Here is a 14,886-nt window from a genome sequence, read left to right on the forward strand (position 1 = left end):
TTATTAGTGTTTTAAGGGGGTTGACACCAGCACAGTCCAAATCTGTAAAAGTAAGTTTTATGTTGTACTGGCTTGTCCCAGACAGGTAAATTAAATATCTTCTATGTTTTGCCCAAATGGCAAATTCAATCCAAATTGGACTCAAGCAGACAATGTCATACCGTTTATATTTTTGCTTGATGTTTTTCTCGCCGTGGCTTTTGTATTTGCAACTGCAGGGAAATGAACCTGTGAGGTTAACTTTTGTGTGTTACATTTTTGTCAGACTCCCTTTTGTCTTGAGAATGTTATATAACATTATATTCATTTAAAGCTGCACCAATGTTGTGTCTTAGTATAATAGTGTGTTGAAAAAATACAAAAAGAACAGGGGGGAAGAGTTTCATGACAAAATGCGTGAACATGTAACAGCAATTCTGCCTTAATAATAATGCTCAGTTTGAGGTCTGTTAATATTTTGGTTGTAGTTCATAGCTGTTTGAATTGCTTGATTTACTGCCAAAATACGAGATGCCACTGCAAACGACTACCGCTGTAATGCACAATTTGTTAAATGAATCCCTCCACTGATAGTGTTAATCAAAATGTACTATTTTTGTCTAATCTGAATTGATCATCTTATTGCTCTTGATTGTGCAGGTTTACTGGATGAATTGACTGGTGAGTAAATATACCATTGTTTACCTATATACAGTGTATATGATGTACTGTCTTTGTCACTAGCAGATGTTTAATTGGCGACCATGTTTATTTGCTAATTGATGATCCATGCTTTTATTCTGAAAACACACTCTGGAAGTTTACATTTCCCACTTTTGTGAGCTTGACAGTTGGAACTAATATTAAACTGGAGAGAGAGAGGTGCTTCGCATCCCCAAGGTGGGCTCCACTTTCCGCAGGCTTCTCGCCGGGTGGACTGCAACATGCAGCGGCTGCGCTCCAGAGGGGTTTTCCTCACCCTGTGCTTAGCTCCTGCAGTGAGTCCATTCGAAACTTCTCCTTCTTTAAATGTATTCTGCTGGAAAATTGGGACTTTGTGTGATAGATTTGCTGAAATGGTGACCCGAGCTCATTGAAAGTTAAATGCCGTATGAGAGGACAATTTCACTTATACTGGTGCGCTGAATGACAATGTGTTGCATGAGTACATTAATATTCATTAAAAAGGGTGCATGTAAAGCTGTTGTGGAGGTGACAGGATATTTCAATTAATTGGTTGAATGAAAATATAAACTGTATGGTCTGGAACACTAGTTTTAGTCCCTTTAGACTTTTCTGAAGAAATCTGTACAAACATCTGCATCTTGAAAAGATTTAAAAAAAGAAAAAAATCAATTGAGTTGTACAGGTTATCGGTCACATTAATGGTAGAAAAACTGAAATTATTCATCCTGGTCTCTTTTAATATCACAAAAACCTGGCATTTAAACAGGGGTGTGTAGACATTTTCTGTCCACTGTACATCCCCATTCTATTGCGACTCCTCCAGGCAGCTTTAATCTGTGCAAGAAAACACTGGCAAGGAAATAGGAGTTCAGTAGATTCAGAGAGGGATTCTCCGATCCCACAAAAAAAAAACAAAAAAAATTATTATTATTTCCCCCATGGTCAATTTAGAAAATGTAGTCAAATGCCCATCCCTAATTGACATTATTATTGATTGATTATTGAAACTTGTCATTAGCCGTAAGCGAAGAGAATGAATCTTAGTCCAAACTGGAGAGGGACAAACACTTAGAGATCCAGAGCTGTATTTCATTCATTTGGTTTTGTTTACCATTTCATTTCTAGTGTGCTCAATTTGTTTGGGGCAAATCAAGTACACAGCCAGCCACAAGCAAACTTGAACAGTACACTTGAATGCACGTGCACACGTCTTTAAATCCACACTTGTTATTAGGTAGCCCCCACCACCCCATTACCCCGGTCACTTATTTCCATAACCAAATAGAGATGTTGACAATTGATCAGTGTGGTGATCAACGTCGCCGGCAGCTCATCACAATGTTCCACTTCAATCTCTTCCCATTCACTGCTCGGGACTTTGGAGAATTATAACCATCTGCAAAACACTCACATAAATACACTCTGACCAAAACAAACACACGCAAAAAACAGCCCCTGTGAAAGTCATTTTGTTCATTCATTTTGATTGAAACGTTGCACTGAGACCTGAGATGCCCAAACAGACAGGATGACAATTGTGCAGTGAGAATTATTTATGGGAGTATGAGCATTTTACTAGTTAAAACTGACTTACTCCACCAGTGGTCAGGCTATGCCCCAGTAGTCTCTATAGTTTCCATTTATGTTGACCCAAACAGCGACATGGAGAATAAAAAAAATTTGGTACAGTAGTTAGGGTTAGCCTAACCTAAAAATAACCAATATTGTGGCCACAACGTGTATTTAACAGGTACACAAAATGCTAATTCGTAGCCCTGAAAAACTAATTTGTGCTCACGAGATATAGAAGTACCTTGAATTATGAGTTTAATTTCTTCCGTGACACTCCCCCCTTTGATATGACTGGAAAGTCTATGAATGGGTTCCCCCACCCCCTAAAAAAAACAAACACTTTTTTTTTTAGGTTTTTAATAAAGACATAGCGTTGTTGTGTAATATACAATTTTAGTAACATTAAAAGAGACTGTAAAGAAGTAAAAAAAATAAAAATAATTACGAAGTGTAATTAAGCCAAACATTTCTTACACACACACACACACACACACACACACACTACACTAGTATGTTAGTGTGTTGTGCCTTTAAATGGCGTAGCTCAGTGAGTGCCATTATAGTTCTCCTTGTAGCTTACACAGGCACAGCTGCTGCGATCTGTCTTTCAGTGACTTGCGCTTCTCATATATTCTTCTATAATCGTATTCTTCTTATCTGTTTTGTGGCAAAAAATAAAATAAAAAAATCCCCATTTTGGTGCTTCGTAATGTTACAGCACTACAAAAGCTGCTATAACAGTGCGACACACCATCATTTCTCCATTCATTAACACAACCTTTTTTTTTTTTTGTCCTGTTCGGCTGTTAGGTCAAGCAGAATGGAAAATCTGTATCCCTTTTATGCCGGAACAGTTTTACTGTGTCACAGTGGAGTTTTTAAGCTTCCGCTGTGGTATTATAATTGAGGTTTATTGAGAATCAGACTTGATCAGTCGAACAGAACAAAGTTTCTAGAAGGGAGAGAGCAACAAAGACAAAAGACAAAGCACTAATTGTAAACGGGATGAGACAAATAAATCATTACATTATCTACAACAATGAAACATTAAATATGAGTGTTGCGTGGGACCTGTAGTGCTACACCCTGTGAGGGAAGGACACGACAAGCTAGAAAAGGGGGCAAGGACAGGAGAAGAAGCATGTAGGACAAGGGTCGTGAACCCGGCTGTACAACTGAAGTGTGGTGGCATTAATTATGTAAATTATAAGTCTATAGGACGAGAGTATAAGTGAGGGGATACACAAGCGATTTGCATATTCATGAGTTATCGGTTGCAGTAAGTGCGTGACCCCACACCCAGTGAAAGAGTCCTAGGGGTGTGTGCCTGCGGATACATGCACAAAGACTGACAGAAGTGTCCTGTAATTGCTGTGGCCGCACCGTGGCGGCTGAGGACCCCACCCAATCAAACGAGGGGCGGGATCAGGCCCATGGGCCATCCCAACCAGCAACAACCCCGGCCACCCCCTGCCCCACCCCCGCCAGCACCCACTACCCGCCCCTGAGCGTGGGAGGTGGACCCACCTCCCCCAAACCAGGCAGGGAAAAGAACCCCACAGGTGGCCCCACAGCCCATAGGGGACCGCCCGTCTCCCCCTCGGGAAGAGGAAGAGGCGACTGCAGCGGGACGCAAGGAACGGAGAGAAGAGGAGGAAGCAGGCCCGAGGAGCGACAGGGGGGCCCCACCGCCCCCACCAGCAGCCAGAGTGGGGGACCCAGGCGGGTGCCAGCCGGCCCAGCACCCACGGAACATGGGCGAGTCACCATCACACCACCATTACTCCCCGGGAGGTCACACCGGTGGTTCCCCCCCACCCCCGAGATCAGGAAGGAGTGAAAAAGAAGTCCCGCCCCCACAGACTCCGGAACAGCAAACACAGGGACAAGAGGAGAAGATCCCCACAGCATGCATGTGTATTTTCACCATGCAAACCGATCTAAAATGTGTGAAAATAAAAAGAAAGAAATAGAATAATAGAATATAAAATTCCATTGTTTACTTTCACACTTATGAAAATAGTCTTGCTATTGTCAGATGGCACCCTACTCAGGCAAAGGAATCAAGAGTCTAGATTTAGCATGTTGAGGAAAGGTGACCAGGTATCTATGTATATGTGTAATTGATTTTTTTCGTTCTGCTGATATTTTTTTCTAACGCAATATATTCTATGATGAGATTTAGCCACTGATTGATGTTAATAGCTTGTTTGTTTTTCCAGTTTAATAGAATTGTTTTCTTAGCAGTAGCTAACGCGACAAGTAATGACTGTGAATATTTATTAGGGAGGTCAATTATGCTTAAGTCGCCAAGTATGCACAATCTTGGGGAAAGTGGAATCCTGCAGTTTAAAATATACAAGAGCTTTTGTATAACTGAAGACCAAAAGCATTGAATTGGTGTACATTCCCATATAGCATGAAAATAGGTGTCTGGGGTATTTTTGGTGCATTGCATGCATATATTAGATGGACAGAAGCCCATTTTATGCATAGTGTACTGAGTAAAGTGTCTTCTCTGGAGCACTTTATATTGTATAAACTGTAGATTTGTGTTTTTTTGTCATTCTAAACGTATTGTTACAAATCTGTATCCAGTAGCTACGGTCAGCCGACATGGAAAGGTCTTCTTCCCGTTTGGTGATTGGTAAGTGCATTGATTTAGTACATGAAATTAATGTATCAACCTTAAATCTCAAAGAGATTTCCTTTACTTTGCGGGAGAAGCTTTACAAACTCCGGCAGTTTTAGGGTGCTCTGGAGTGTTGGTATTCTTTTCTTTTTTTTTTTATATTGCTGCTTTTAATTTATTGTATTGAAGAAAGTTTACGGTTGTTATTTGGAATTCTTGAAACAGTTCATCACGTGTCCTAAAAACATTGTTGTTCCCATGTACTAAAATGAAGGGGTCTATTATTAATTTCGAAATCTGGATTATGCCAGATTTGGGAGAGCATAGTGGGAATTAATTGAGATCCTGTCGAATCTAAACTTTGCCACCAAGCCGTTAAGGTGGATGTGATTATTGGATTCTTGAAACATTTATGGCGTTTAAGACTAGTAGAAATAAATGGGAGTTTTGGTAGTTTGATGTTGTTGCAGTCTGTTTGTTCCAATTCTAGCCAGGAATCACACTCCTCACTGTGGTGCAACCATTTGATGTGGTATTGTAATTGGTTAGCTAAATAATAGTGTTTAAAGTTGGGAGCATTTAGGCCCAAAAAAAAAAAGAGTGAAACATTTAAGGGCGTCTGAATACTTTCCGTACCCACTGTACACTGGACTGATCAAGCGCAGGACAGAGTTGCCAAGTTGATTTTGCCGTAACAAAACCAGCAGCTAATTAGCACCCGGGCATGCAGTTTGAGGCCAAATAAAACAAAATTTCAAGGATTTTTGCCTACTCCTGTTGATAATTTAAATTTGGTAGGGTCGTAGACCTTAACCCCAGAAAAACTGCATCCCTTTGAATTATGGGAAAATTTCATCCCCCAAAAGTTTTATTTAGCAACATGACATTTTGTAGGCATGTCTATCATGAGTAGACCAACTAAAAGGACTCTCAGTCCCTGCCATTTTTGGGTAATTTTAAGGGACATTTCCAGTTAACCCTGAAAGAAGAGCCTGTCCTTGAAATTCTGTCACTTTGCTACCAAATTTTAATCGTGTATACTAGACAAATGGACGACACAAAATTGTGGAAAATAGGAGTTTTTGTAATTGCGTGTAGACGGAGCATGGCTGTTTGTTGATTCACCATAAAACACAAAACAATAAAAACTGCTGCGAATAGCAAAAATCTGCAAGTGATGAACGTCCCCCTTAAAAAGGTCTGAACTGTAATTGCATGTTGATGCCGCAAGATGGCAGCAAATGGACTACTTTTGTCTCCATCCATCCATCCATTTTCTGAGCCGCTTCTCCTCACTAGGGTCGCGGGGGTGCTGGAGCCTATCCCAGCTGTCATCGGGCAGGAGGCGGGGTACACCCTGGACTGGTTGCCAGCCAATCGCAGGGCACATAGGAACAAACAACCATTCGCACTCACAGTCACGCCTACGGGCAATTTAGAGTCTCCAATTAATGCATGTTTTTGGGATGTGGGAGGAAACCGGAGTGCCCGGAGAAAACCCACGCAGGCACGGGGAGAACATGCAAACTCCACACAGGCGGGGACGGGGATTGAACCCCGCACCTCAGAACTGTGAGGCTGACGCTCTAACCAGTCGGCCACCGTGCCTACTTTTGTCTCTACTTTTGTAAATGTCCGACTCAAATCTTTTGCTATATTCTGCCCTCAAAGCTAATTTTCCTTAACAATCTGAAATCTGGCAAGAATGTCTATCAGGAGTAGACAAAAGCCCAGAAAATGTTTTCCTAAATAGACAGGGAGTCTGCCATTTTGGTTTGCAGCGGACATTTAGGGGTAGTTTTGGCCATTTCCAGAATTTGTCTTATGGATTTTATCAAATTGCAAACAAATTTGAAACCCATTTACTAGATACTACAGATGTATAGATGCATGACGCTAAATTTCAAAAGAAAACATTTTGTCTTGGCTGCAAAATTTGATCATTTGTGTTAAAACTGTAATAAGTCAACTCCACATTACCAATATCATTACCATGAATGTCGCTCCTGATGATGGATCTTCACATCTAACCCTAACCCTAACCTCTGGCATGTGTGTTGTGAGTTCCAGTTTATTTATAACGCTACATTTAGTCAATACTCAATAAGCATTTTGGAAGGGTACTGAAAATCTAAACATTCTGCTGTATCTACTGTCTGTATCACATATATTTGTATACTGAGTGATACAGTTAGACGTTGTTGAAAATAGACACAGAGAAGTGACCTCAATCATATGCCCCCCCGTACTGGGCTGTTGGTGGATAATGGGCGTCGCCACTCAACAAACATTTGATGAGCAGATTGCAATGTGAGTGGGTGTTTGTACTATAAACATTTACTCATAAGTCGTCATATTAGGTAAACCTGCACAATGAACTCTAATCCAAAAGCTGTATAACAAATTCTGCTTTAAGAAAAAAATGATTACATTTTAATGGACACAGTCAAAGAGGTATCAGGGCTTCCTCAATTTTCACAGCTCATGACCAAAATTAGCAATTTGGTACTTAAAATATGTTATTGTCACAGACATGAATCAAATCATGTGTGCCATATACACACAATATCTGTATGTTGGTTTCTGAATGTGTGCCAAGTATTTTTCAGAAGTGGCAAAAGTGACCACTCTCTGTATTTAGCAAGTACTTCTCTATATTTAAGTAAAAGTACAAATACTGGAAAAAAGACTGGTAGAAATGCTGATTCAAGTCCTGTACTTAAGCAAGAGTGCTTTAAATTTAGCAAGTATTTTGACAAAATAAGGACTACAGAGTATACATATTTGTTTGAATATGTAGGTAGTAAAACTAACAAGTCCTCAGAAAAAAATACTTACTATAGAGTACAGAAACCTGAAAAATTTACTTCAATACAGTCACAGTTACTTTTCCATTCATCCCTTCCTTGACTTTAAAGAGAAACCGATCATAATTGCGCATCATATCTCAAGCGAACGCCTCTCATGAAATCATAAGCATAACATTAGGAGCAGCAATTTGCTCAGGTTGCTTTCCGGACCTTCTTTCCTCACGGATGGAAACAGAAGTGTTGCCGCACATTGCTCGCCTAGTTGGCCCAGTTAATTTTCTTTGCCGCCTAGTGCCAAGAGGATTGCGTGCGTAACTTTAATCTTCTCTGCTGCGTGTGTCCTTTTTGTTTTTCTCTTAAGATCGTTAAGGCGCACAAAACGATACAAGGACAAAATGCCGAGGGAAATATAGGAAGGAGAAGCTTCCAACCTTTGTGAAATACACTGTGGTGCACTTGGCTACACGTTATTTTGTGTTTGACCTTTTGTGCAAAAGTGTACACATGAAACAAAACATAATTGGATTGAATTTCTGATCCTGTCCTTCTATTTATAATCCCTAATTCCCTTACTACACTTGCATCGGAACCTTAAAAGCCAAAACAGAAACACACACAAAAAGAGGGGGTATTTTTCAAAATCCGCTCCGATTCATGCGAATTGAACTTGCTGCCGTCGCTTGCGACAATGATTGCAAGCTTTACTGTTTCACTCACCACAGCTACATTAAAAAATTGAAATATAGTGTAAGTATTGTTGTAAAACATGTCATGTATATGTATACTTGTAGACTGTATTTGAATGCGCTGAACTAGGCATCGGAGGACGTGACATCTGTCTTGCTATGCCGTGATATGGACCAATTCAGGCCCAATCTGTTTTCCATAGTTAAATTAAGGAAGATGAGTGATCCAATCAGAGCAAAGCTCCATTACATGTCACATAATAATGAGAAATCCGACCATCTCAAATGCCAGGTGCAAAAGTCCAACTAGAATAGATTTGAAAAAGGACATTTTTGGCTTTTCCACCCAAATTTATCATGTAAACCCCATAAAAGTACATCAAAGATGATCAAAATTAAATACAGAAACAGTGATGGAAGTGGTTGCTTTGCTTCAATAAACCTAATATGCATGTTTTTGGAACGTGGGAGTAAGGCAGAGAAAACCCACGCAAGCACGGGGAGAACAGGCAAACAACACAGGAAGCCACGAGGCCAATCTCGAACCTCAGAGGCAGACGTACTAACCACTTTGCCATTTTCAAGGCATATTTTTCCCCCAAATGTTCAGGAAAGTTCCAAATTTGATGACCTTTTGTTTGAATTTGGAGGCGTCGCAGCACAGTGGCCGGCCGGGAAACACAGGTTTAGGGCGTTAACCTAGATGCAACACGAATAAAAAGCCCATCAAAGCTTCGTTATATAACTCAATGAACACCCGCAGGAGGGTTTGTGTAAGTTTGTTCCCTGCCTTCTGGGTGTGCTCCCAATGGAACGAAGCTGCTCTTCCTCAAACGTTTACTTGCCCTTGGTCCTTTAAAACATGCTAAACTACTCATTAGAAGAAAGGTTGTTGTTGTTTATCAGCATAGGAAAAAACATTCACGAAGCTGATGTATGTGTCTTCAAAGGTGTTATAGTGCATCTCCTATAGCAACACTGACCAGGCAGACAAAAACAAAATGTGAATCATTTCCAAAATTTCAAGTAATTTTCTAAATAGAAGTTGTCATGGTTACACCTCTGCTTCAAAATGCCTCCCCTTTCTCCTTTCTTCTACTTCAATTTTTTAATGTTTTCTCCCCCACTTTTTAAACCTACACACCCACTGCTGTGGTTATAGTGTCTCTTACAATTCCGAGTAACGCTGAAATGAAAATGTTGACATTTTGGCCTCTAAAAAGTAAGTACCGGTAATACTTTTTTTTTTTTCCCCTGGTACTCCCTCTTTTATGGAAAAATAGTCAACTGCCCTTGCTTTCCATCTGGACGTACTGCACCTTTTAAATCATCTCTGATAATCAAATACTGAAATAGCATTAATAGACGACAATCACTCTGCATCTTGACTTTCTCTTTAACAAGATTAATGTATTCATGGTCTCCTCAGTGTAGAAAATTAATAATAAGTGGGGGGGAAATAGAATAACAATAAAGGAGCTTGCTGAACATCACTAACTTTTATCTTGGCTGGAAATTTGTTTTTGGGGACCTTTTGCACACACACAAAAAAGTGCATCGAATCCCAAATCTCACTCACTTGAGGGTTTGTGTTGCTGCTAATGAGCACCCACCTTGCCTGAATATACTTTGCGGTCTCAGTTGAAGGAATAAGAGATTGGGGGATGGGGAATGATGTGAATATGAATTGAATAAGTATCACATACAATAGCTTGTGGTATACTGCATATCCCTGTGAAGCTCTTTTTAAAACATCCATCCATCCCCTTTTCTCCACCGCCTATCCCAGCTGACGTCAGGCGAAAGACACTTAATATATTCAAAAGAAGAAGCGATGAAAAGACTATTCTCAGGAGAATTTAGCGGGATTTTGTACAAAAATAATAAGTAGATACTTGACAAAGCTTTTCATTTTCTAGTTAAGGGACATAAAACAAATGGCATGAACGGTATAACAACCTGCGATTGGCTGGCAACCAGTTCAGGGTGTACCCCGCCTCCTGCCCGATGATAGCTGGGATTGGCTCCAGCACGCCCGCGACCCTAGTGAGGAGAAGCGGCTCAGAAAATGGATGGATGGATGTTTTAACCATTTAATTTGGTAATAATGGCACTTTATATTAAATGAGTTATAATTGTTTAATTCCATAGCCTCTAATTAATTAGATGTTTTACCACTAATTGCATCGCACCACTTCTAAATCATCAATACAGATGTTAAATATGTTATTCATCCAACTTCTCCTCAACTCACAAACTACACTTTCTTATTTCGCCTTACTATGTGACAAATGTCACGCCATAATCTAATACTGTATGAAAGTGATTGTGAGTGTTTATTTAACACTGCTGTGGTGTGAGCAGTGCCGGTCGGAGTCTCCAGTGACTCTGACTTTGATAAAGTGCAAACTTGCTCAAAGCCAAATCAATTTTGGCCCACCTCGGGGACAAACGGCTTTGATGAATTAAGCAAGCCACCGCAGAGGTGGGAGTAAGTCACATACGGTATGTGCAAGTCATAAATAAGTCTCAAGTCTTAAACTTCAAGTTTCAAGGATCTCCCAAGTCACTGTGGTAAGAAATCATTGGATTATAAATCAAGTGGCCGACTGGTTAGAGCATCTGCCTCACAGTTCTGAGGACCGGGGTTCAATCCCCAGCCCCGTCTGTGTGGAGTTTGCATGTTCTCCCCGTGCCTGCGTGGCTTTTCTCCAGGCGCTCCGGTTTCCTCCCACATCCCCCAAAAAACATGCATGGTAGGTTAATTGAAGACTCTAAATTGCCCGTAGGTGTGAATGTGAGTGCGGATGGTTGTTTGTTTGTATGTGCCCTGCGATTGGCTGGCAACCAGTTCAGGGTGTACCCCGCCTGCTGCCTGATGGTAGCTGGGATAGGCTCCAGCACTCCCGCGACCCTTGTGAGGATAGGCGGCTCAGGAAATGGATGGATGGATATAAATCAAGTCATACAATCTTGCTCAGTCACAACAATTGGCACATTGGCCACTTTGCACTCAGTTTTTTAATGGTCCTAAACCAGTCTCCATATTGCCTTTTACTTCTCAATTAAACACATAACCGAGATGAAGCATGGTTGACCAGCTGTCGCTTAGTGTAGTTAGTTGTGTAGATAGCATAGCTTATCTGCTTTGTGGGTTTTACAGTGAGTGATGAAGTTAGATGTCATAGTTGTGTTTCTTCTCTTCGAGTTACAAACCTTGCATTTTGCTGTTCTCATTTTCGGGATTTAACAAAAATTCAATCCAAATGTAATCATCTTTGGCGCTCTCTCCACAATACTTGCTTAATGAAGTGGCCCCTGCACTCTGCATTAAAGCAAGCCGGTGGGTTTCCAGGTTTGCGCACACTGCACAAAAAAATAACTTCCAAATGTCATTAGGCAAGACTTGTCAAGTCATTTACCGTAATTTCTCGTATATAATGCGCACCCATGTATAATACGCACCCCCAAAGTTGACCTCAAAATTCTGGAAAACCCTTCTACCTATGTATAATGCTTTTTTACAATGCATGATTTTGCTTCTACCCATATGATCAAAACATGAAGTATTCTCTGTATTTTGTTAGTTTTTTCAAGTAATTATTCTGAAGTTAAGCACTTTGTTTGAACACGTAATACTTTCTTTTTATTTACTTGCTCTCATTTTGAAATTCACAGCCCTACTTTTATTTTGTAAATGAGAAAACACACAGTTGTGCTCATATGTTTGATTACCCAGGTAGAATTTGTAAGATGGGTACAATTCTTAAAATAAAACATGAAGGGCCAGGCAAAACACATTTAATTTTATTTTAATGGGATTCAAATTAAACTGTCAAGCATTTCAGAAAATCATTATCATTTAACAAAACATAACCATAAAGAAATTCATTATGGTTGTTGTTCAGTCATCAGTCGTATTTATTTATTTAAAAAAAACATTTCATAAATTCTGCCACGGTATTTAAACTTATGAGTACAACTGTACATATATGCTGTTATACGTACCCCTGTCATACTGGAATGAAAGTGTAGGCTACACCTTTCTCATAACCTCTAGGTGGCGGTGGGATATTGGAATGAAAGTGTACAGTTTTTTCACAACCTCAAGATGGCGGCATACAATAATAAAATGTGAGCCCCCCCCCCCCCCCCATTTCCCCCTATACCTATGTATAATGCGCACTATTGACTTGACAATTTTTTTGGGGGAAAATGCGCATTATACACGAGAAATTACGGTAGTTCAAGTCTAAGTCAAGTTGAGTCTAATGAATATCAAGTCAATGTCAAAGTCGACTCTTTCGTAAGGTTTCGCCAAGCAAGTCCTAAATTGACGACTTAGGGCTGATTCGAGTAAACCTGGCTGACCAATTAGGCAATATAGGCAAATGCTAAAGTCTCCGTGGCCTCCAGGGGATGACACAAAATTGTGAAAACTTGTTTTTACTAACAGATTCAAATGTAAAGCAATGTCCAATTGACACTTTAAAACAAAACTTTCTCTAACGAATGTCTTTCATCCAATCAAGTTCAATGTCTGATCACCCCTGCTTAAATGTGCGTTAATTCCCTGTGTGATGTCTGCAGGCGCTAACAAGCCTGCACCCTGAATGTGAGTTCATCTTCCAGCTGGAGAAGGACGAGCGCCGCTGCCTGCGCTCCATTGCCGAGCAGGGAAACACAAGTGCACACGGTGCGTTTTCTCTTTTCAAACAACACCCCTGCGGCTGACGGGTGAAATATTTAAACGAGTCACCTGCTAAATGCTTCACAGAATTATCCACAAATGGAGTCTGGTTCTTAATAGCGCCATGAGACTCAGCTGTCCAATTAGAGATGGTATGTTGGCTTCATAATGGGAAGAATAACCAACACGCTGCGTCATCATTCACGTCTTAAGTGGAGTACACAGGTACCGATAATTGGGCCAAACGGCTTGTTTCTAACCATGATGAATCCTATGAAAGTGAGTGCTGAGAAGTGGATGATGTTCATTCAATTGAAGTTTGAAAAACATGAGAGTGGTGTAAGTTTAGTCGACCCAGCAATGTAAGAGCGCACTACTTCTCTTATGTGTTCTATTCTGAAGCAGACGGAATCAATTTAGGCTATAAAAACCGATGCTTTCGAAAGAAGAAAATGTCAGCTCTCCGCCAGGTAGCTGTCAAGTCGTGGATAACATAACTCGGTGTGGGCGTGCCTAAGCATTTATGCTATGTATAAATTTGCCTGAATTTGATGTCACAGGAGCACCAAGATTGGAACAACTTGCTTTTGGACTCAAAAAATGTACTTGGTTGTTGTTGTATTTTTTTCTGTTAATTGTTAATTTCACACGTACCATTCCAAAGAGCCATCTGTTTGCATACAATTAAAAAGTCCCCTTTGTGTTATATGTACCCTTTAATGGGTGATTTGGAGGCCGCATAACTCTGTATGACGGTCTCCTCGATGTCATGAACATTTTCCCCCTATGCTGTGTTTTCAGAATCATTCCGAAGCAAATTGTAGTGGCATTTTCTATGAAAAGAATTATATCGGTAGGGTACCAATCACTTCAATAGGCAATACAGTATAACAGATACATTTCCAATGTCCAACTTCCTGAGCACATGTGGTGACATCCTTTACACATTGATGTCGGTTTTTGATGCAGTGCCGCCGGAGGGATCAAAGGTCACGGGCATTCAATGTTGGTTTTCGGCCTTGCTGCTTACATGCAGTGATTTCTCCAGATTCTCTGAACCTTTTGATGATATGGATTAATCAAAAAAAAAATTGGCTTTTCTACAAATATATTGGTTCAAGTTATTTTCATGACATTTAGCGAGCAAATTTTAAGTTTGCCCATTAATAGACGCAAATATATTAGCTTTGTACGAAACATGGTGCATTTGTAGGAGAACCTACAAATGCATAGAAGTTTATCTTATTTTCATTTGTAGAAAATGTTAGAATTTTTTGAATTTTCACAATAACGATGCTATTTTCATTCCCCTGCCTCCCCAGGTTGTCGAGCATTCTGGGACACAGTGGTGTGTTGGCCTCAAGCTGCTGTTGGGGAAACGGTGCACAGTGCTTGTCCTGCTGTGTTTTCCCTATTCAGAAACAACACCGGTGACTTTTTTTTACCTGAAATATCATGTACATTGCTGTAGTATTGTGAGTTGGTCTATAACAACAACATTCTACTTCTGTCATGGAGTTGTTTACAATGCTTGTCTATTCATTTATTCATGTTGCCTTTTCTTTATAAAGAATGAATGACTCATGGAGACTGCATTCTCGGGGGTCTCCGCTAATTATCCGCAATGGGAGGTTCAGCAGTGCTTTCGAAAAGTCAGTGATCTAAAAGTGTCATTAAATATATGGTTGCAGTGACTGAAACACGTAATGCTGGTACACGTGAGGTGTCCGAAGTAAGGCGTTTATATCACTCAATCATTGACCGATGCTCTGCAAGTACGCTGCTAATTATGGTCATGATGACAATCCGCATTCCATTTGCTTATTAGTG

At 40.3% G+C, this 14,886-nt stretch overlaps 1 protein-coding gene across 1 annotated transcript in view; it reads left to right on the forward strand.

Moving 5' to 3' along the window:
• The first annotated feature begins 8 nt into the window (after positions 1-8).
• ghrhrl (growth hormone releasing hormone receptor, like) overlaps positions 9-14,886 on the forward strand; it is a 28,022-nt gene continuing 13,144 nt past the window's right edge. The window contains exons 1-3 of the mRNA XM_061780283.1: positions 9-977; positions 12,957-13,062; positions 14,379-14,486. Of these exons, the coding sequence (XP_061636267.1) occupies positions 924-977; positions 12,957-13,062; positions 14,379-14,486 (268 nt within the window). The 5' untranslated portion in view covers positions 9-923. The remainder of the gene's footprint in view (positions 978-12,956; positions 13,063-14,378; positions 14,487-14,886) is intronic.

The sequence above is a fragment of the Phyllopteryx taeniolatus genome, chromosome 7 (genome assembly GCF_024500385.1).
Source record: "Phyllopteryx taeniolatus isolate TA_2022b chromosome 7, UOR_Ptae_1.2, whole genome shotgun sequence".
In the NCBI taxonomy this organism is placed as follows: Eukaryota; Metazoa; Chordata; class Actinopteri; order Syngnathiformes; family Syngnathidae; genus Phyllopteryx; species Phyllopteryx taeniolatus.